Below are 23128 nucleotides of genomic sequence, written 5' to 3' on the forward strand. Positions count from 1 at the left end.
CACTCACTATAGTAAGCACACAGTACATATAGTACTGTTATGCTACACTTAGTACATATAGTACTGTTATGCTACATATAGTAAAGTAGCATATGTTACATATAGTAACATATGTTACATATAGTAACAAGTGTTACATATAGTAAAAATTTACTCCCCCAAAACTAATTATAAGCCAGGCAGACATCTAAGTGCTTTAAAACTGTTTCATTTAATTCTCACATCATCCCTAGGGGACTGCATTATTATAAACCCCATTTTACAGATGATAAAACTGAGACTTGGAAGTAGTAAGCATATTACTCAAGGTCACTCAGTCTAAGAGATGGGGCTCAAACCCAGGTCTATCAGGATCCAAAGTCTGTGCTCTTGACCATCATATAATACTGCCTGGTTTAAACTAAATTCAATTTTAGTTTCAGTCTAAAGCTTTCAAAGTCTTACCAGGAAGTTTCTTTTTTAGGTCAGGCTTCTTCCTTTAAAATGACACCTTAAATAAGCATTTTACTTGAAACTATGATCCTACAAGTCTATATCTGGATGGGAAACAAATCCTATCTGAATGAAAAGCCCTGAATCTCTCTGGCATGGATCACAGCTAGAGGAGACCTTAAGGGTCATCTAATTCAAATTCTTCACTTTAGGAATGATGCAACAGACCTTTTGAAAAGCATCTACACTCAATCTAAACTACCACATACTTAAACCAGAAATACTTCAAGGTTTGGGGAGGTTTCTTTTTTAAAGTCATCATTTTAAATAGATAATCCAACTTTTCAAGTTCATCTAGAACACAGTATCCACTTCTGAAACACTATAAGAAAATACAAACCCCAAGACATGAGGTCAGACTACTGAAGAGCTATTACCAATAGAAAATTTTAATCTTACAGACATGCTATAAAAAGGCATCCTTACCTATATGGACTCAAACTCAAAAAACAGCCTTTTTTTCTTGAATTAAATTTACATTCATTTGGGTCAACTACAAGCTCAGCTTCACTTCACGAGTCACGTGACTGAATTCAAGCTCATTTCAAGGAAAAGGCTGCACTATGCTGTATTTAGAACACATATCACTGAGAATAGCCAGATGAGTCTTCATAGGCCTATGCAAAAGCCTTGCTTTAGTTGCTAAGAAACTACAATTTCACTGTATTATAAATTTTCTAAGAAGCTGTGTGCCAGCGCAGAGATTAAACATGTTAAGATCAAAATCTCTCGCCTATTGTGCCTAATGAAACCTTGCTTTTCCCACAAACTGAATAGCTGAAATTATTGGTAACACAGACTAAAAACTGATGAGACAAATCAGACTAACTCTACCTTGCCTTCCACAGTGGCCTCATGCTTTGAAGTGTAAAATACCCAATATGCTTCACATATTCAATGCTAGAAATAGAAGAATGTTTCCTTCCTGACCCCTGCAGTGATCATTCAAAGCCATGAAGCATACATAAGATTTTATTTGTATGATTTGGTACAACAAACACTTACATTTAACTGATGCTTTTTCGACCTTGACTGATATATTTTCAGTGTAATCTTCAGCATTTTAAGTACGCATTCTCCTTAGAATGCTTAACTCCATTAGCTTTATCACTGATTTTATTTTTTAGTGAAAGCCATTTTAATTTCAGCTATTCCAACAAGAGTAATTTTAAACTATTCTAGCATAACAACAAAGAAACACCAAAGAATTAGCAAAAAGAATTTACAGTTTTTCAGAATTTTTTACAGTTTTTTACAGAATTTCCAGTAAAGTCATGAATGAGTTCAACCTCACAATTTTTTTCCTAGAAAAAATATTTTTGAAATTTCTTAAAGGCTGTCTCCACAAGAGCAGAAACTGGTTCACAATACTTCTAATCTCATCTCTAAAAGATTGATTCAGCAGCTGAATTTTAACACATATCTTTAACAATCAGAATCTTTTTTGTCTAGATCCCCCATCACCATGCTTCCCACCATGTATCCATCTTCTCTAAGGGATTTCAGTTCAAAACCCAGTTCAATTATCTTCAGTTCAATCATCTCCTTTCCACTGTACCCTGAACACATCCCAGGAACTACTTTTATGTTCCTCAGAAATAATGTCTCTTCTGTTTTGAAACTTTTCGACCTTAAAAACACACTTCCCTCCATCTCCCTCTCTCCAGTGCCGGCCCTCAATCCCACCACTGCAGTTTCAGCTGTGTGAAAGGCCCAACCAATATCATACAGCACTTGCCAAAACTCAGCTCCTCCCTTCCCTAATATATCCTCCACACTGCAAACTAACATTACACCCCCGGCTTCCTGCATTTTACTCCCTTCCCTTATTTTCTGTCTTCCCCTACTTCCATTTCTATAGCCAGGCATCCTTATTTCTCTAACAAATAATTCCCCCTACCTCAGTTTCAACCCTTTCTCCCCATCCTCTGCTCGTTTTTCCTCTCCTTATTTAGAAACTCCTTTTTGCTCTCCCAACCACTACCCTAGAATGCCCAACACTCCACCCTCCTTAGCAAACCCAGCCCTCTTCCCCCACTTCGTTTACAGCTTCTGCTGCTCCTCTTTCCAGATCCCCTATTGCAGTCAACCCACTACCTCGGCTTTCCACCCACCTTCCCGCCACCTCCACAGCCAAGGCTCCCTGATTCCTTACCCCCTCCTTAAGGCTCTAGTACTCTGCTCAGTATTCTTCAGGACTCCCTTCCCCCAACGTCTCATTATTTTTTAAGGATGTCACCAGTCTTACAGGGCCCCAGAAGAACCTTGGACGACTCCAGCGCCCAGGACCCCCGTTCATCTCTGGAGCCTGATACCACTCTCTGTCACCTTAAACACAAATGTCGGTCTTGTGTAGCCTTCTTTAAACACTGCACCCCTTCCTCATCCGCCCCCGCTACTCCAGCTCCTCAGGTCGGCTTCTTCGGGGACCCCTCCCCGACTCGGAGCGACGAGCCCCAAGATGAGCAGCCTCTAAATTAGCAACACCTCAAGCTCTCATCGGACGCCCCCAGCTCTCGGACAGGCGCCTCTGGTTCTCACACCCGCGCGCCTCTTCGAACTCGCGACCGGCATTTGGTCCTGTCGGGCCCGCAGCACCTCAGACTTCGACCAGCCCCCTTCCCCGGACTCCGCCACCTCCTCCGGCCCCGAAATGCCCTCTCCGGCCGCCACCGTCCCTCAGCCCCCGCCCGGCCGGCCCCCGGCGCCCTGCTTACCGTTCTGAGCGGCGCCTGGCCCTGGGAGGAGGGAGCCAGAAACCAGCAACAGTGAGAGGGCCAGGGCACTGGGAAGCGACGAGCCCGACATCCTCCCTGCAGAAGACGGAACAGCGAATGGGCCGGGGCCGGAGCCGGGGCCGGGGAAGGGAGGGGAGGGAGGGAGGGGGCGGGCGAGTGCGCGAGGGAGAGAGCGAGGGAGGCAGCCGTGGCAGGGCTCCGTCCTTCCCCGTCCTCCTCCTACCGCCGCAGCGCCCAAGCCTCGCGAGACCTTCGCTCCGGGCCGTGGGCGGCTGAGGAGCGACAGCATCAAGGCTCGCGAGAGGAGGCAGGCTCAATCGATCCCCCGCCCCTCGGATTCCGCGTCCCCGCCCCTGCAGAGGCTGATTGGCCTAGCGGGAGGTGGGTCACGTGCCAAGGGCGCTTCTGGCCACGTGACGGTTCGAGGCGGGGCTCCTCCGGCTTTCTTGGCCTTGGGGAACCGACGGTTCTATGTTCTGCTGATTCCTCTGCGAAGTCGGAGCTCCCATAAATAAGAGGAAGCTTTGAGAATATATTTCCTCCGCCCATCCTGCCTTTCATTAGTTGGAGGTCTTGGCTGCAAAATTTAATGCACCACCGGCCTTACTCTTATTGTTCCCTATCAAACTCCTATTATTTCTTCCTCCTGGACTTCCTTCTGGACTTTAACCTTAGACCTATTCCTCGCATCTGGCTTCAACCTCCCACTTTAACCCCCTGTATTAACCTTCTAGGCTAAGTGGTGCACTCCGCGTGCCTGGTATTACCTTGTGCTTTACTGCTTCTTCATCTCCCTCTGCGTGAAATGTCCTCCTTTTCTTCGCCCTTCTATTCCCCCGCCCCCATTTTGGCCTTATTTTAACTACCTAGAATCTCAGGCCTGAAAATCAACTAGACTAATTGCTCGTTAGGCAGTTTGGGCACTAAATTCTACAAGGAAGTCAACATGTATTAACTATACGAAATATCTTCAGAAGTATTTTTGTGCAGCAAACATTTACTGAGTACTTACTGTGTGCCGTGAAACCTACGTGAAAAAGTGGTCCTTACTATCACGAAGTTCACAACCCAGCTTATTAGAAGAGCGAGGAAGAGGGCAAATGACTGCACAGCAAAACGACCCATTGGAAAGGAACCAGCTGGGTGCTCTGGCAGTGTCACTACTGTTTGGATGGAAGTTTGGGGAATGCCCTTTCTAAGGATATTTTTGGTACAACCTGAGCATCATCAGTCCTTGGTTGCTAAAGGAGTTTCTGGGTCTTAGCTCATCCCTGACTCAGAGCAGACATCCGGGGGAGTGTCTGTGGAATGAAACTGAGAGGGGCCAAGTAAGCAGTCCTGGTGACCTGACTCAATTTGAAGTGAAAACTTGAAAAATCTGGAAGAAGGAGCATTCACCATAACCTTCACTCAAGCCAAAGTGGTCTCAAGCTTTCAGTGTGAACCAGACACCTGGTGGTTCCAGCCTGAGCTTTCTAGCAAGCTACAACTATGGCGTATTGTTGACCTAAATGAAGCATTATCCTTCAAGACCTCAGGTGAGTGATAAAAAGCTTGGCATGTGTCTTTGGACAAAGGCCATTGTGCAGACAGCTCTGGCTGGAGGGCTACAGGGCTCCTGGTGAGACCAGGATTTTCAGCTGATGGGAGTTTTGATGGGATGCAACCATCCTGCCTCATCATCAAAATCTGTATCTGATGGGGAGACTTTGAACAAGGAATCCTTACAGAACAATGGTGCTCGTTTAGTGGGTTGGGAAATTGAGACTGAGAGAGGCATAAATTACCCAGGATCTGAATGGTGTTGGTAATCATTACTACCAAAAAAATCTGGTTTGCCTCCTTCTAGGAACACAGCAGGGGTGCCTTTCCTTTCCTCTTGAAGGGGGGAATAGCATGTGACTTGCTTCCACCAGGCCAGTGAAAAGTGACATGCATCATTTTTAAGCAGGATTTCTTTTCAGTTGAAGACACCGGAGCATACTCTCTTCCCTGCATGGAGATCAGTGATCATGATCACTGGCATGTGTCAAAATGAAGCTTATGTCAGCCTGGGTTCCTAAGTTAGCATGAAAACCCCAGACCTCCTGCTAAACTGGTAGTTCCTATTGACTTAAGCTACTGAGATTCAGAGGTGTTTTCTCTTGCATAACTTGGACTATTCTGGGTAGGGAAAACAAGTCCACCCCACTACTGCCACCACCATCTACTAACTGTGGCTTGGACAAGTGACCTGTCCCTCTGGATCCTATTTATCTGTCAAATGATGTTAATGATAGTATTGATACATACTTAACTCATATGATTTAAGAGCAGTAAATGACTAAACTTATGTACAATGTTTAGATCGGTTTCTGGTTCATGTAAACACTCAAATGTTGGTGATAATGATAAATACTATTGCTGCTGCTGCTGCTGCTGCTGCTGCTGCTGCTACAATATTAACTCCAGCCCCTCTGCTCTTCCCACTGTGTCATGCTTCTTACAAAAAGTGATTCAGGAAGAAAATTTTAAAGTACAGTGTTACCATCGACTCTAAAAACCTGCAGTTATGAGGATTCTTTTTACCTAGAAGAAAATGTCATCAAATTCCATGATAGTAGCTGTGGTTTCAGACCTCCTTTTAGGGGGAAAAAAAATCTTATAACTCAGTACCTTTTTTAAAGGAATCTAGGACTGATGCTGAAGCTGAAGCTCCAATACTTTGGCTACCTGATGCGAAGAGCGGACTCATTAGAAAAAAACTCTTAATTTTGGGAAAGATGGAGGACAGGAGGAGAAGAGGGCGAGAGAGGATGAGATGTTGGATAGCATCATTGACTCGATGGACATGAGTCTGAGCAAATTCTGAGAGATAGTGAAGGACAGGGAACCCTGGTGTGCCGAAGTCCATGGAGTTACAAAGAATTGGACACAGCTGAGCAACTGAACAACAAGGAATTTAACTTTTTCCTCTTTTTTAAGGTTTATATTACACATAAACATTCTCTCTACAGGTGTGTGCAGCTGTGTGGGAGGATGGCTGAACTCCTTGTAATATCTCATAAGAGACTTAGAGGTCCTCAGGGCTCAGGCTAAAACACATTTTCCTGGCCTCCAGGGACTGCTTGAAGTGAAGTGAAGTGAAGTGAAGTGACGTGAAAGTCACTCAGTCATGTCCAACTCTTCGTGACCCCATGGACCACAGTCCATGGAATTCTCCAGACCAAAAATACTGGAGTGGCTAGCCTTTGCCTTCTCCAGGGGATTTTCCCATCCCAGGGACTGCTTGGAGATCTGGTTTTCCAGTATTGATAGTGCCTCTTAGTGACAAGATAGAGCATTCTCAATTGAAAGGCTTTCCTGGTTTGGTTGATTGGTTGGTTCGTTCATTTGTTTTTGGTGTGGTTCATTGTCTTTGGAAGGATGCAAGTGTTAATAGAGTTTGACATTGAACTTCCCTCTGGTTTCCCTACTCTTTTCTCTGCAAAGATCTGCTCTTTCCATTCAGATATACCACCCTGCCCATCTTGATTGCTGTCATCTTCTGACCCACCAAAGTAATTTTTCCCCTGCTCCTTCCAGCTGTTAGCACAATCATTGAACTCTGGGTGAGTTCAGTATTCATGTTTATGATCTAGTCAATACCTTGGTCTCTTATCTCCAGAAACCTTCTCAACTGAGCCACCACTTCCATGGTTACACCCTCAACATTTTAGTGATCCATAAAAGGCTCCATCTTTGGAATATGAAAATATCATAGATCTCACTTTCCATTTACTCTTCTATCCTTTCAGTTCCATGTTCTAGGACCTCATTTGCTGTCATTCTTCAATCTCATTGAGACCACTAATCCATTAATCCCACAAATTCTCATTGTCCATTCTTCACTTCCCTCCTGGTCCAGTTTAGAGCCCAAGATTCATCATTATAATTGTTTCCTTACTCACCTTACTCGCCAACATTCTTTCCTAGAAAAACCACAACCTGGCTAAGCAACCTCTGAGATGAGGTTTCACACCATGTGCTTGAGCAGCTGAATGTTGCCTGAGAAAAAAATCATACAGAGAATGACATCATTTTAAATTCATGGTCTCAAACCTCAAACGCATACTCAACACCACCCAGAAATCCTACTCTTTCATTTGAAGTAAGCATGAATTTGCAACTGCAATGGTCACATGCAAGAAATGCTCATTTCTTTCACTTCTTTGAATGAAATTTAATCCATTCTGAGCACCTTTCTGCCAAGAAGACAAGAAATTCAATTTTGGTCATAATGAGCCTCCCTCTCTACTTCCCAGAATAATAGGAAATTTCTGGGGTTTTATGCGGTCCAGGACATTACTGAGTTTTTTGGTGTGACCTTTTTTTTCTTTTAAGTTCACTCTGGTCACTCACTGCTGGTGTCTGCATGGCCCAGACCCACATGATCCCTTGAAAGTGAATGGTTTGATACTTCCCATCACTCCCCTCACCAGCCTCACCCTACACCTCACTCCTTTTGTGTTCTTTATGATTGCTCTGTACCCTTGGCACCTTTATGCATTCTGTTCTCTTTGCCTGGAGTGCACAACCCCCATCCTCTTTACCTGGTCTACTTCTCATCCTTCAGATGTCAGCTTCAAATCATCCCTCCTTAATATGGAAAATTAAAACCATAATTAGATACCACTTCACAAACATACTCAAATTTAATAATTTTCTAAAAACTGACAGTAACAAATGTTGGTGGGGATATAAAGCAACTGGAACTCCCATACATATACTGCTGGTATTCATACAAAAATAGCAGAACTACTTTGGAGAACTATTTGGCAGCTTCTCATTAAGTATATATATCTAATCTATGACTAGGAATTCTATTCTTGTATCCCTACTGCCTAAAAGAAATGAAAACATATTCTCACAAAATAATTTAAACAGGAATGTTCATAGCAGCTTCATTCATAATACCCAAAACAAGAAACAATCCAAACATTCATCAACAGGGTGACTGGATAAACAAACTATGGTATATTCATACAGTGGAGTACTATTCACCAATTAAAAAAGAATGAACCACATGCAATAGAAAGAATTTAAAAAATGAATAATAAAAAGACTAGTAAAAGAATAATAATAAATATAATAATACTAAAAGAATGATACATGCAATTATATGGATGAATTCAGAAGTGTAATACTGAGAGAAATGAGACCAAAAAAGGTATATACTGTATAATTCTACTTATATAAAATTCTGCAGTAGGCAAAACTAATGTATATTAATAGAAATTGAATCAGTTTCAGTGTTTTCCTGGGAGACTGACTGGAAAGGATCATGTGGGAATTTTTCCATTGATGAAACTTTCTATGTCTTGAAGTGGGTGATTTCACTGGGTGTGCATTTGTCAAAATTCATTGAAATTACACCTCAGTCAAAAATGTGCAAAACAAAACTGTCCATGGTTAAGGAAAACTTTTCTGGGCTCCATAACTCAATTAAACCTTGGTATAATACACACCCATTGCTCCATTTGCCTCTTTTTGATATCGCTTATCACAGTTAGGATTTTACATTTATTTGTGCAGTTATTTGACTCACACCTGTCTCAGTTTCTAAACTTCCAGGAGGAGGAAACCGTGACCAACTTATTCACCACTGAATCTCCAGTGCCTAACACAGTATTTGCCATTCATGGGGTATTCAGTGACTAGCTCATGAGTAAATAGATGAGTCACATAGCTGGACCCAGAACCTGAGACTCCTCTCTCTCGGTCCAGTGCCCCTTCCACTCTGCTGTTCCAAAGAGACTCCAGCAATTGCCAAGGATGACCAGCTCTCAGTGCTTCCTTTCTCTGTACCATTAAAAACTGTTATCAAACCTTGTGTGATGAGTTAACATATCTCCATATCCAATCTCCCCATCTAGAACATGAGCTCATTTTAAAACCCTTTTAAAGTTTTTCACAGCTTACAAGGCGTTTCCACATTCGATATCCCATCATTTTACTTGGTCACCAAAACTCCATTTCATAAGCAAGATGACTAAGGCTCAGGAAGGAGAACAACTTATTCAGTATCCTCAGTTGGCAGGTAATAAAACCAAATAGAATTTGAACCCAGATCTTTTGGACTGACTCCAAAGGGAAAATGCTGAGGGTGGCTATCATCGTCTTGAAGAAGTCAGTCTCTCCTAAGATGACCCTCTTCAGATTCATGAATCTTATCTGAGGATGAAGTAATCTCCTTGGGCAAGGTCTGCTGAGGTTGGCATAAGATTGGCTCATCTCCTGGCCTAGAGTTTGGGCTGCTCATCATTTCTTCAGAAGGCACTTTGGGTACCACCTCTGCTATGATGACCAGTGCTAGGACAGGACAGGGCAACTTAACAGCAGCTTAACAGCTTGTGTTAAAGATGGGCTTTCGGGGTCAATATATAAGCCCCTTTTAATCCCCGCTCAAGTATGGACACAACTAAAACAGACATAGGAGTCTGTGTCCCCCTTTATTTTATATATATAAATGAGTCAGACACGATGGAGCATACACATGCACATATATATATATAATTATGTATATGTATTTAAAATCTCTGGGCTGTATAATACAATATTATATATACATATGTGCAAATAGTTAGATAAATATATGGGTCCCATCTTCAGAGATTTCAACTTAATTGATCTGAAGTGAGGCCCAGCATGTGTAGCCGTGCGATGAGCTCTAATGTGCTATAATGCCTGCTTCTCAAACTGTGATATATGTTAGGTCACCTGGGAACTCTAAGAAAAGCCAAGCCCTTAGACTGCACCGATTAATTCAGAATCTCTGGAGGGGCGATCCAAGCGTCAGTTTTAAGAATCCACAGATGATGCCAATATGCAGCTAAAATTAAGAACAAGTGTTCAAATGCAATCTTGGGGGGGAAAAAAATCTAAGTATGTAGCAGAATGACAAGACTTAAAACACAGATTTCTGGGCCCCATTGTCTTGAGGGGGGTCATCGCTGGCTTATTAAATTAAGAAATGCAGAATATGACCTGTGACTGAGAAGGCACTAACCACCCAAACAGGGGCAGCAGGCAGCTCCCTCAGTATCTGAGCTCCACTTTGAGGAAGTGAAAATCCTGGATAGTTTTGACTGAAAGCACAGTTTCAATATATTCACACAAAGGAAGTCAAGGTACAAGATTTAGTACTTCACAAGTTCCAGAAACAGGGATTGGGGGAAATGATGAATGAGACGAAGGGCACTTCTCCGTCTCAGGACAAGAAGGAGCAGGAGAGAACAGGGTAGCAAGCACTTAACCCCTTACAATGTGGTTGGGGCAGAAGTCACTAACTTTTCTTGGCCTCAACTCTAAGTGGTTATTTAAAAAGGGGCCCCAGGAAAAGCAAAGTGGGAACTCATGGTGGGGATCCTAAACTCAAGTCCTCATCTTAATGTTCAGAGTCTAAGTGTGAAAACAGTTGTTATACTGTAAAACGCTTAGATAACAGTTCACAATAGCTGTTTTCTCATCACACTCACCCTCAGAGGTTCAGAGTCAGTAGGCCTGGGGGCATGGGGCACTGATAATCTGAATTTCTAACAAACTCTCAGGTGATGATGGTGCTCTAGGTTTGGAGACCACACGTTGAGACTGGCCTCTACAAGACAAAGTGGACTTCCTTGGTGGCCCAGTGATCAGAATTTGCCTTGCAATGCAGGGGACACAGAATTTGATCCCTGGTCCCAGAAGATCCCATATCCTGTGGAACAACTAAGCCCAAGCTCTAGAGCCCATGGGCCACAGGTATTGAGTCAGAGCATATTGAGTCTCCTGCTCTGCAACAGGAGAAGCCGTGGCAATGAGAAGGCCATGCACCGCAGCTAGAGAGTAGCCCCAACTTGCCACAACTAGAGAAAGCCCACATGCAGCAATGAAGACCCAATGCAGCCAAAAAATAAATAAATACATTAAAAGGTTTTTAAACATTTTTTTAAAGGAGGATTATTAGGTTCTGATTTTAAAGGGGATAGAGTCTGCAACACTAGAGCTAGCATCAGAATGCCCAAGTTGCTTCTAGGTCCCTGATCTTCCCACTGTTGGGAATGAATTGGGAAACACATGTCCAGTGTCTCCATGTTAATAATTATGGTGGTAATAGCGTGTCTCCTTAGTATTGTCCCTTTCTCCTGAGAAATGCTCTGATCCACATGGCTTTAATCAGACCACTTCTTTTTTGCAAGACCTCTTTCCCCTGTTTTGTTCAAGGGAGCTCTCCAGACTCCAGCAAGGCCACTCAGAAGCCCTGGGAAATTTTTGGATTAAAATTTAGGAAGGACAGTATCTCACTTATATCCTCAGTGATATGAACAATGAGATGTGAGACTTGAGGTGTCAGTGGCTAGAAGTCCTGTCATGTGTAAGAAACCAGTCTTCAGAAAGAGGATCAAGCTGACAAACAAGAAATAAGGATGTTCCCTTTCCACTGTGAGTTCATGGAGGGGCATTATTTACTGTTTTATTCCCCAGTATCTAGAATAGTAAATATGGGCTTCCCTGGTGACTCAGATGGTAAAGAATCTGCCTGCAATGTAGGAGACCCAAGCTGGATCCCTGGCTTGGGAGGTTCCCCTGAAGAAGGCAATGGCTACCCACTCCAGTATTCTTGCCTGGAGAATTCCATGGATGGAGTAGCCTGGCAGGCTACAGTCCATGGGGTCGCAAAGAGTCAGACACGACTTAGCAACTAATGAACCAGTATACCAACATAGTAAATGGCACAAAGAAGCATGTCATTAAATGTTACAAACAGTTTTATTAAGGTATAATTAACAGACAAATTGCACATATTTAAAGTATACCATTTGATAAGTTTTGGCATATTTATACACCAGTGAAATCCCTATCATTTGTCTCCCCCAGAAGTTTCCATGTGCCTCTTTATAGTTCCCCCTCCCATCTCTCCCCACCTACCCCAGATAACCACTGATCTCTCTGTCACTGTAAGTTGGCTTCTTTTAGAGTTTTATATAAGTGGAACCATATGATGTGTATTATTTTTTGACAGCTGCATAATTATCTCAAGATTCACCCATATTGTTATGTGTCAGTAGTTTTCTTTTTATTTTTGTCTGCACTGGGTTTTCGTTGATGTGCAGACTTTTCTCTTGTTGCAGCGAGTGGGGCTACTCTCTAGCTGCAGTGCAGGCTTCTCGTTCCAGGGGCTTCTCCTTTTGCGGAGCATACGCTCTAGGGCCCTGGCTTCAGTAGTCGCGGTGCATGGCCTCTAGAGCACAGGCTCAGTAGTTGGGGCACACAGGCTTAGTTGCTCCGCATCATGTGGGATCTTCCCTGACCAGGGATTGAATCTGTGTCTCCTGCATTGGCAAGTGGATTCTTTAGCACTGAGCCCCGCCGGGGAAGCCCAATACTTCCTTCTTTATTGTGAGTAGTATTTCACAGTATAGATAAATCACAATTGGTTTATCCATTCACCTGTTGATGAACTATTGGGTTGTTATCAGGTAATGCCTATTACAAATAAAGCTCCATGAACATTTATGCAAGACTGTTTGGACACATGCTTTCATTTCTCTTGGGTAAATGCCTAGGTGTGGAATGACTGGATCATATGGTAGGTGTATGATTAATTTTTAAGAAACTGCCAAACAACTGTCCAAAGTTGGTTGTACCACTATGCTCCCAGTGGCATTTGAGACTTCTGGTTCTTTTATACTAACACTTCACAAGGTCAGTCTCTTACGTTTTAGTCATTCTAATAGGTATGTGGTAAACCATGTGGCTTTAGTTTGCATTTCCCTCATGATTAATGACATTGAACATCTTTCAATGTACTTATTGACAATTCACTTATCTTCTTTGGTGAAATGTTTACTAACATCTTGCCCATTTTTAATTGAGTTTTCTTATTATTGAGTGCTAAGAATTCTCTATATATTCTAAACGTAAATCAGATGTACTTTTTACAAACATTTTCTTCCATTTTCTACCCTGCTTTTCATTTTCATAATAGTGCCTTTTGAAGAGCAAAAGTTTTTAATTTTGATTAAATTGATTTATCAATGTATTCTTTTAATGTTTATTTTTTTAATGCCCTATCCAAGAAATCTTTGCCCAACCCAAAGACATAAAGATTTTCTCCTGTGTTTTCTTCTGGAAGCCTTAAGTTTAAGCTCTTGCATTTATGTCTATGATCCATTCAGAATTAATTTTTGTATATAGTAGGAGGTAAGGATCAAGACTTCTTTCTTTTAAGGCAGTTGTTGAAAAATACTATCCTATCCCCATTGAATTACCTCGGCATCTTTGTTGTGAATCAGTTGTCCGTATATGTGTTGTCTATTTCTGGTTTCTATTGTGTTCCACTGATCTATGTGTATAGCCTTCTACCAAACCATGGCTTGACTCCTATAAATTTATTCCAAGCCTTAAAATTAGATAGAGAAAATCCTTTGGGAATAATAAACTTGTAAATATTAAAAAGTTTTTTCTTATTTTTAAATATCTTTAAAATATAATTGACTATTTAAAGCAAAAATAATAATGTATTGTGGGGTTTATTGCTTATGTAGAAGTGAAATGTATGACAACAATAATATAAAGGGCTTGGGTGGGGAAAGATGAATATACTGATTTAAGGTTTTCACACTTTACATGTGAAGTGATATAATATTGTTTGGAGGAAATCTGTGATCAACTAAAACTTTTAGGGCGTAACCACTAAAAAACAAAAGAGATAGAGTTAATAAACAATAGTGAGAATAAAATAGAATCTTAAAATATACTCAATTAATTCAAAAGAAGGCAAGAAAGTAGGAAAATTAACAAAGAAAAAAATGGGTTAAAGAGAAAACAAATAGTAATATGATAGATTAAAACCCATTCAAATTAATAGTTATATTAAAGGTATGTACTCCAATTAGAAGACAGAGATTGTCAGATTAAATAAAAAACAAGACCCACCTATATGCTATCTATAAGAAAGCCACTTCAAATATAAAGACACAGATAAGTTTAAAGTAAAAGAATTTTAAAACTATCCTATGCAGACAAGAATTAAAGGAAAATTAGAATGGCTATATTAATATCAGACAAAATAGACTTCAGAAGGATAAATAATACTAAGGAGTAATAGAAACATTGCATAATAATAATGGAGTCCTCACCCAGAGCACATAATCTGAGATGGTATGTACATGCAAATAGAGCTTTGTGATACATGAAATAAAATCTGATAAAACTGAAGCATGAAAGACAAGTCCAAGATTATAGTTAGAGATTTCAACACTTCTCTTTCAGTGACTGACAGAACAAGTAGATAGAAAAATCTATAAGCATATAGAAACTTGTATAACACTATCCATCTACTGGACCTAATGGTTTTCATACAACACTTTACCTAAAAGAGCAGAATATGCATTCTTTCCAAGTACACATCACTAAGATGGCCTATGTTTGAGGCTATAAAACACATCTCAACAAATTTACAAGTGTTGAAATCATACAAAGTATGGTGGTGGTGGTGATTTAGTCACTAAGTTGTGCCCAACTCTTGCAACCCCATGGTCTGTAGCCCTGCAGGCTCCTCTGTCCATGGGATTTTCCAGGCAAAAATACTGGAATCGGTTGCCATTTCCTTCTCCAGGGGATCTTTCCAACCCAGGGATCAAACCTGTGTCTCCTGCATTGCAGGCGGATTCTTTAGTAACTGAGCCACCAAGCCATAAAGAAATATGTTACAAGTGGATGAGACAAAGATATCTGGAAAATTCTCCAAATAATTGGAAATTGAACACTATACTTTCAAAATAACACAAGAAGAAATTTTAATGGAAGTTTAAAATATATTTGAGTGGTCTGTTACATTTTTAAAAGGCTTAAAAATAAGAAAAAGTATTTATTATATTTATACTGACATATTTACCATTTCTAGAACTCTTCATTCTTATGTAAAAATCCAAATTTCCATCTGGTATCATTTTTTTCTGCCTAATAAACTTTAACATTTGTTACAGTGGTGATTTGCTGGTGATGAATTTTCCAGGCTTTTGTCTCTTCTGGAAGGCATTTTTGTCAGGTACAAAATTCCAAATTGACAGGTTTTTTTTTCAATCCATGAAACATGTCATTGCCTATGTTCTAGTTTGCAATGTTTCTGATGAGAAATCTGTAATTCTTGCTATTGTTCCTCTAAACGTATGTGTCTTTTTATTTCTGGATGCTCTTAAAATTTTCTCTTTATCACTGTTTCTTCAGCAATTCAATTATATTGTGCCTTGCTGTTTGTGGGTTTGTTTCTTTATACTTGGAGTTCATTGAGCTTCTTAGCTTTGTAGGTTTGTAGCTTTCATCAAATTTGGAAAATAAGCCATTATTTCTTCTAATAAATTTCTTTCTCCCTTCCCTTTGCAACTCAGATTACACCTACTTTAGATCCCTTAATAGTGTCTTATAGGATTCCTAGGCTCTGTTCATTTTTTTCCCCAGTCTTCTTTTCTCTGTGTGCTTAATTCTGGATAGCTTTTGTTCTTTTTGTCATCACATTTGCTGATCTCTTTTCTTCTTCCGTATTAAATCTGCTCTTAATCCAATCCTAGACAGATTTCACTTCAGATCACTGTGTTTTTCACCTGCAGGTTTCACCTTGGGTCTTTATATATTTTTCATTTGTCTCATTATTTTTGTATTTTACTTTCCATATTGAACATATTTATAAGATTTACAATAGCTGTTTTAAGGTCCTTGTCTGCTATTCCATCACCCCTGTCTTTTCTGAGTTTGTTTCTATCGATCATTTTTTCTCCTGGCTTTGTGTCATTGTTTTCCTGCTAATTTGTTTGCCTGGTCATTTTCCTTACATGCGCTACATGAGAACTTGTTTTATGTTGCATTTTGTTGTTTTTTTTTTTTCAAAGCATGTTGGGTTCTGTTTAAATTGGTAACGTATGACAACCTACTGTATAGTGCAAGGAACCCTACTCTATAATAACCTAAATGGGAAAGAAATCTGAAAAAGAGGATTATATATGTATAGCTGACTCACTTTTCTGTACAAGAGAAACTAATACAACATAGTAAAGCAACTATAATCCAAAAAAAATTTTTTTAATTATTGTGGATCAATTTGATCTTTTTGAGGCTTGCTTTTCTGAGTTGTCATAACATCAGAGCAGTTGATGTTTATTCCCCAGGTTTATTAAAACCCTCTGTTAAGGTGTTCTTCTTCTGAGGATGCCTCTCATTTTACAATCTTTTCATTCTGGCGGGTGAGAACAAAAACTAGTCCCAGCTGCGTGTGAGCTCCAGGAACTGTTCAGCATATTGTTTTCCAGTGGTTCTTTCCCCAACCTTCTGATTTCACCCTAGTCATGTGCAGCTTAGACTCAGCCAGAGACTAGTCTCAAGTATCCTTCTGCTGATCCTAGAGCAGCAGTCCCCAACTTTTTTGGTACCAGGGACAGGTTTTATGGAAGACAGCTGGGAAACAGTGTTCAGGTGGTAATGCGAGTGATGGAGAGCAATGGGGAGCAGCATATGAAGCTTCACTCCCTCACCCACCACTCACCTTCTGCTGTGCAGCTCAGTTCCTAACAGGCCTCAGACCAGTACTGGTCTGCAGACTGAGGTTTAGGGTTCCCTGCTCTAGAGCTTTCTGTTTGCATACCTTCCTCCTTTCCAGTATTCAGGTCAGTTCAGTCGCTCAGTCGTGTCCGACTCTTTGTGACCCCATGAATCTCAGCACGCCAGGCCTCCCTGTCCATCACCAACTCCCGGAGTTCACTCAGACTCACATCCATCGAGTCAGTGATGCCATCCAGCCATCTCATCCTCTGTCATCCCTTCTCCTCCTGCCCCCAATCCCTCCCAGCATCAGAGTCTTTTCCAATGAGTCAACTCCTCACATGAGGTGGCCGAAGTATTGGAGTTTCAGCTTTAGCATCATTCCTTCCAAAAGAACACCCAGGGCTGATCTCCTTCAGAATGGACTGGTTGGATCTCCTTGCAGTCCAAGGGACTCTCAAGCGTCTTCTCCAACACCACAGTTCAAAAGCATCAATTCTTCGGCACTCAGCCTTCCTCACAGTCCAACTCTCACATCCATACAGGACCACTGGAAAAACCATAGTCTTGACTAGATGGACCTTAGTCGGCAAAGGAATGTCTCTGCTTTTGAATATGCTATCTAGGTTGGTCATAGCTTTTCTTCGAAGGATTAAGTGTCTTTTAATTTCATGGCTGCAGTCACCATCTGCAGTGATTTTGGAGCCCCCCAAAAAAAGAGTCTGACACTGTTTCCACTATTTCCTCATCTATTTCCCATGAAGTGATGGGACCAGATGCCATGATCTTTGTTTTCTGAATGTTGAGCTTTAAGCCAACTTTTTCACTCTTCTCTTTCACTTTCATCAAGAGGCTTTTTAATTCCTCTTCACTTTCTGCCATAAGGGTGGTGTAATCTGCATATCTGAGGTGATTGATATTTCTCCCGGCAATCTTGATTCCAGCTTGTGCTTCTTCCAGCCCAGCATTTCTCATGATGTACTCTGCATAGAAGTTAAATAAGCAGGGTGACAATATACAGCCTTGACATACTTCTTTTCCCATTTGGAACCAGTCTGTTTTTCCATGTCCAGTTCTAACTGTTGCTTCCTGACCTGCATACAGGTTTCTTAAGAGGCAGGTCAGGTGGTCTGGTATTCCCATCTCTTTCGGAATTGTCCACAGTTTATTGTGATCCACACAGTCAAGAGCTTTGGCATAGTCCCCCACAAATTCTAGCCATGATAGCCTTTCCAAATTCAAATCTCTGTTTCTTCAACTTGGCAATACCAATTCTGGTTGAGTTCTCCCTTCCTGCACTGAGAAAACTTCATCAGGGCAGTAAGTTGGGAAAATTTTAGGACTCACAATGTTCGTTTCCCTTCTCTCAGTCCCGTGCTGTGTATTCAACTTATATTTCCTTCTTTACAAGATCAGTAATACAAACCATAAAGAAGGCTGAGCACTGAAGAATGGATGCTTTCAAATTGTGGCACCAGAGAAGACTCTTGAGGGTCCCTTGGACTGCAAGGAGATCAAACAAGTCAATTTTAAAGGAAATCAACCCTGAATATTCATTGAAAGGACTGATGCTGAAGTTGAACCTCCAGTACTTTGGCCACCTGATACAAAGAGCCTGATACATCAGAGTCATTGGTAAAGACCCTAATGCCAGGAAAGATTGAAGGCAAAAGGAGAAGGGAGTGGTAGACAGCATCGTCAACTCAATGGGCATGAATTTGAGCAAACTCCAGGATAGAGCAAAGGACCAGGAAGACTGGCATACTGCAATCAATGGGGTCACAAAGAGTTAGACACAATTTAACTACTGAATAACGATGACCCAGCAATCCCACTCCTGGGCATATACCCTGAGAAAACCACAATTCAAAAAGATACATGTACCCCAAATGTTCATTGCAGCATTATTTACAGTAGCCAGGATGTGGAAGCAACCCAAATAGATGTCCATTGACAGATGAATGGATAAAGAAGTTGTGGTACATGTATACAATGGAATATTACTCATCCATAAAAAAGAACGAATTTGAGTCAATTGCAGTGAGGTGGATGAAGTTAGAGCCTGTTATACAGAGTGAAATAAGTCAGAAAGAGAAAAATATTGTATATTAACGCATATATAGGGAATCTAGAAAAATAGGACTGATGAATGTATTTGCAGGCATGGAATGGAGACACAGATAAAGAGAATGGACTTGTGTACACAGCAGGGGAAGGAGAGGATGGGACAAACTGAGAAAGTAGCATTAACATATATACACTATCATGTGTAAAATAGATAGCTAGTGGGAAGCTGCTGTATAACACAAAGAGCCCACCCTGGTGCTCTGTGACAACCTAGAGGGATGGGATGGTGGGGTGGTGAGAGAGGCTTCAGAAGGAGGGGATATATATAATTATGACGGTTTCACATTGTCGTATGGTGAAACCAACACAACATTGTAAAGCATTTTCCTCTATTAAAAAAAAGAAAAGAAAAGTTGGTTAATTAAATATTAGCAGGTAAAAAAAATGATAATCTGTTTCATTTTGCTAGTGATTGGCTCAGAAATGTGAGTCAGTTTTGGGTAATAAGACATAAGGATAAATTAATAAAAGGCTTCTGGTAAAGATTTTCTTATTCCTAAGAGGAAAGAAACACAGGAGAGCATCTAAAATTGTGACAGTCATCTTGCTGTCAGCTTGAGACTAAGAGATGGCAGAACACAGGTATGGAAAGAACCTGGGCTCCAGATGGTATCACGGAGTTAATAAATCAACTAATTCTGGAACCCCCTACATCCAGACTTTCTGTTTCCTTATTGCTTAAGCCCATTTCTGTTTCTTAGAAATGAAATAATGTTTTATATGGAAAACAACATTGGATGCTTGCCCAATGGTTTTTCTCTTTTTTAATGCATGTCAGTAATATTGTATTGTTCTTCTATTGCTACCTTTTCATAGCTACATATTCTTACTTTATGGATGCAGTTTGCTTGACTATCTTCAAGAACAGTAATTTAAATTTTTTTAAAATTCTGTTTCCTAAATTAACTGTTTCCTCTAGGGTTGAATGTCCTGTTTGTTCATCTTGGTCCTTCTCTTCTATGCTGTTGGTTTTCCTAATGTCTAATGATTCTTAATTATCTATTTATATTTTTAATGCAAGACTAGGTTGATATATAGCTTTTTTATAGTCATTCTCTTAATAATTGAAGCTATATTTCCACAACTGCTATCTCTCCTTCACTGCAGGATTGGTGAAAGGCTCTAGGTAAGAAACAGTCAGAAAAGTTCATAAAGTGGCTAAAAAAGGGAAGACTTTACTCAAGGTGAGTGCTTTATTTTAATCATGAGTGGACTGCATTTTAAATTTTCTTTCTTCTTTCCTCCTTAAATGTTGTGAATTTAAACACTTGTCTTCCACATAATCTGATTCTCTGATCCCAAGACCCGACTGGGAGTCCCCCTCAGGCAGATTTTCCAATTTGATTAGAGAGTGGTAATCATGGCTTTATCCTGAGGCCAAACACTGCAGCCGGCTGCTCTATATATAGAGGAGATGATGACTGGCTGAGTTTTCCAGGGCAGACCTTTAATTAGTTACCCATGGTCCACTCATGCTCCCTGTCCTTGTTAACTCTTTGAAGCTCTGAGAAAAATACATCTCTAACTTACGTCTTAAATTACTGCTATATTTGCTTAGCATGTGATTTGCTCTGCTGTGCTTTCTCCATCAATTGCATGCTATCTTCATTAATTGAACTTTGCTTTTGTGGGCCTTTGGTGCATCAGACTGAATTAATCCTCAGTTCACAGTAACCAGTTATCATCAGTCTACAATATTCCATCATCATCATCTATTGGTACTGCTATTGGTACTATTACTATTATTTATTTTGGTCTTCATGCAATATTCCAACTTTTTTTCTTTTTTAATTTTTTGGTCATGCCAGGCAGCATGCAAGACCTTTGTTCCTCTGCCAGGGGTCAAACCCACACCCTCTGCGGTGGAAGGAGAGTCTTAACCACTGCAACACCAGGGAAGTCCCATCAACCCTTTTTTTTTTTTTTCCTATTCTTCTTTATAGGAAGAATTTATTTTTACTTCATGTATTTTTAGGGCTTCTCTGATGGCTCCGGGAGTAAAGAAACCACCTGCCATTTAGGGGACCCAGAAGACATGGGTTCAATCCCTGGGTCAGGAAGATTCCCCTAGAGGAGGAAAATGGCAACCCACTCCAGAATTCTTACCTGAAAAATTCCACAGACAGAGGAGCCTGGCAGGCTACAGTCCAAAGGGTCTCAACAAGTCAGACACGAATGACTAAGCATTTATGTATTTTTAACTTACATAAATGGTACTAAAAAGATTTGTTTCTTTTTTCAGTCAACACTGTTAAATATATACCCACCATATTCTATAAATATACAATTAATGCTTTAGAGTGCAATCTATCGGCCCATCATAATCCTCCACTCCATTTGTTTATTTATTTTTCCATGTTGAATACCTAGGTTACCTACAACTCTCTACTTCCACAAACACTTCATAGGGATTCTTATTTCCCCATATATTTCAATATTTGCTATTTTTATGCTTTCTAATTTTTGCCCATCGGAGGGATATGAAGTAGTATTTCATTGCTGTTTTAATTTATGTTTCTTGAGCATCTCTTCCCATCTACAGGTTAACCATTTGGATTTTCCCATCTGCAAACTGCCTGTTAGTCAGGATATCCTAGATTATGCTACTCAAAAAAACTTTTTGGCTTAAAAAAGAAATGTTTATTTTCTGTTTTTGCTACATGTCCATAGTGATTGTCAGGGGAGCTCTAGTCCTTAGCCACTCAGGGACCAGGGGTGTTGAAGCAGCCATAATCTTGGACACTGCCAGTCATTATCCCAGAGGAAAAGAGAACATGATGAATCATGCATTGGCTCTGGAGCTTCCACCCGGAAATGATACAAATCATTTCCACTCACATTTCTTGGCCATGACTAGTTACATGACCACATTTAACCTCAAGAATATGGGAAAGTACAATCCTACTGTCCAGAAGGAGAACTGAAAATATTTGGTAACCAAGCATCACCTGTCCTTCTAGTCAACAAATATTCAGGGTTTTTTTTCCCCTCTTCATAAGATACACCCTTCCCTACCTAAGAGAATTGTCTAAACATTGTTAAGTAGGGAAATTTTTTCCTTCTACTCTTTTAGGTTCTCGCTGGGGCCCCTGTAACAAAAGACGGATTAACAAGAGAAAAACAAACAGAAGGTTATTCCCATAAATATTTCATATATATACATGGGAGAAACTCAAGGTTGAGTAACTCAGGGAGGGGGCTTAGAACTTCAGCTTATATAGCATCTTCAACAAAGAAAAACAAATTCATAGAAAAATGACAGAACAAAGAAAATTTCTTAGGCTTCCTAGGGCAAACTGCAGGAAGATAAATATACAGGGAATTAATGGTAGGCAGAGGCTAGTTAGTAAATTTATTATGTAGATTCCTCTGGTGTTTCCCGACTGATAGGGTCCAAAGTTACCTCTGGTGATTAATTTTTGTTTCTTATTCATAAAGAAGGGAGAGGGGACACCGTTGAAAATTTATATCCTGCTTTAAGGCAAGTAGGAAGAGGGCAGGGAACTATTTTTGTATTTGCTTCTTTTCCACTGACTTCAGCTCAATTCAGTCCTTTTGCCAAAGTGGCATGTTGGGGTAACATATTTTGGTTTGCTGTATATTCCATGCAGTCATACCCACCTTCTATTCATATGTTCCTTGGGGGATACATATGTTCCTTGCTTTGACCCAGATTTCCTTCCATGGGGGTAGCTACCTTGTCCTTTATTCTTTGCAACCCCTGGTTCTACCTTCTGGAAGATTCTTCCCTCTCTATCATCTTCTTTGGCCTTATCTGATGTAGGCATCAACACATTTCCTGTCCATTGATGGTTGCAGGCCCTAGGGTCATTTTAAGTTTCAAAGGGTCACAGACTTTTAAAGTTAACACTGAAACTTTTTTGGTAATACAATGCTCTGTAAAACACAGTAGCCTTGTTATTTATTTGATTCCAGTCAGTTCCATGTGACAGAGCTCATCCACAGTTATTTTCTAAATGAACTTGGATTTGCTACATTATTTCTTTCTCATCCAGTTCCCACCTCTTCCCTTTCACTTAATTGCAAATAAGGTATTCAGCTTTTATGGAAGAGCTGCACATTTAGACTCTTTCCTGGGAGCTCTTTTGTCCAATCAAAAGGAATTACCGGATACCTCACCTTTAGTTGGACCCTCAAATTGAGACATCTTCAACCATTCAAAAGTTTTTATGACTGGATAAAATGGTCATAAACTTGACTTGATCCTTGACCAA

At 40.5% G+C, this 23128-nt stretch overlaps 2 protein-coding genes across 4 annotated transcripts in view; one reads left to right on the top strand and one right to left on the bottom strand.

Moving 5' to 3' along the window:
- NPTN (neuroplastin) overlaps positions 1–3473 on the bottom strand; it is a 66223-nt gene extending 62750 nt beyond the window's left edge. For all 3 annotated transcript variants that reach the window (XR_009601345.1, XM_042252141.2, XM_060418551.1), the window contains exon 1: positions 3210–3473. Coding sequence is in view for 2 of the 3 variants with exons in the window: in XM_042252141.2 (XP_042108075.1) it covers positions 3210–3300 (91 nt within the window). In the remaining variant the exon portion in view is untranslated. The remainder of the gene's footprint in view (positions 1–3209) is intronic.
- A 196-nt stretch (positions 3474–3669) lies between these two features.
- CD276 (CD276 molecule) overlaps positions 3670–23128 on the top strand; it is an 82430-nt gene continuing 62971 nt past the window's right edge. The window contains exon 1 of the mRNA XM_027971575.2: positions 3670–4768. Coding sequence (XP_027827376.1) covers positions 4742–4768 — 27 coding nt within the window. The 5' untranslated portion in view covers positions 3670–4741. The remainder of the gene's footprint in view (positions 4769–23128) is intronic.

This window comes from Ovis aries, chromosome 7 (genome assembly GCF_016772045.2).
Source record: "Ovis aries strain OAR_USU_Benz2616 breed Rambouillet chromosome 7, ARS-UI_Ramb_v3.0, whole genome shotgun sequence".
Classification (NCBI taxonomy): Eukaryota; Metazoa; Chordata; class Mammalia; order Artiodactyla; family Bovidae; genus Ovis; species Ovis aries.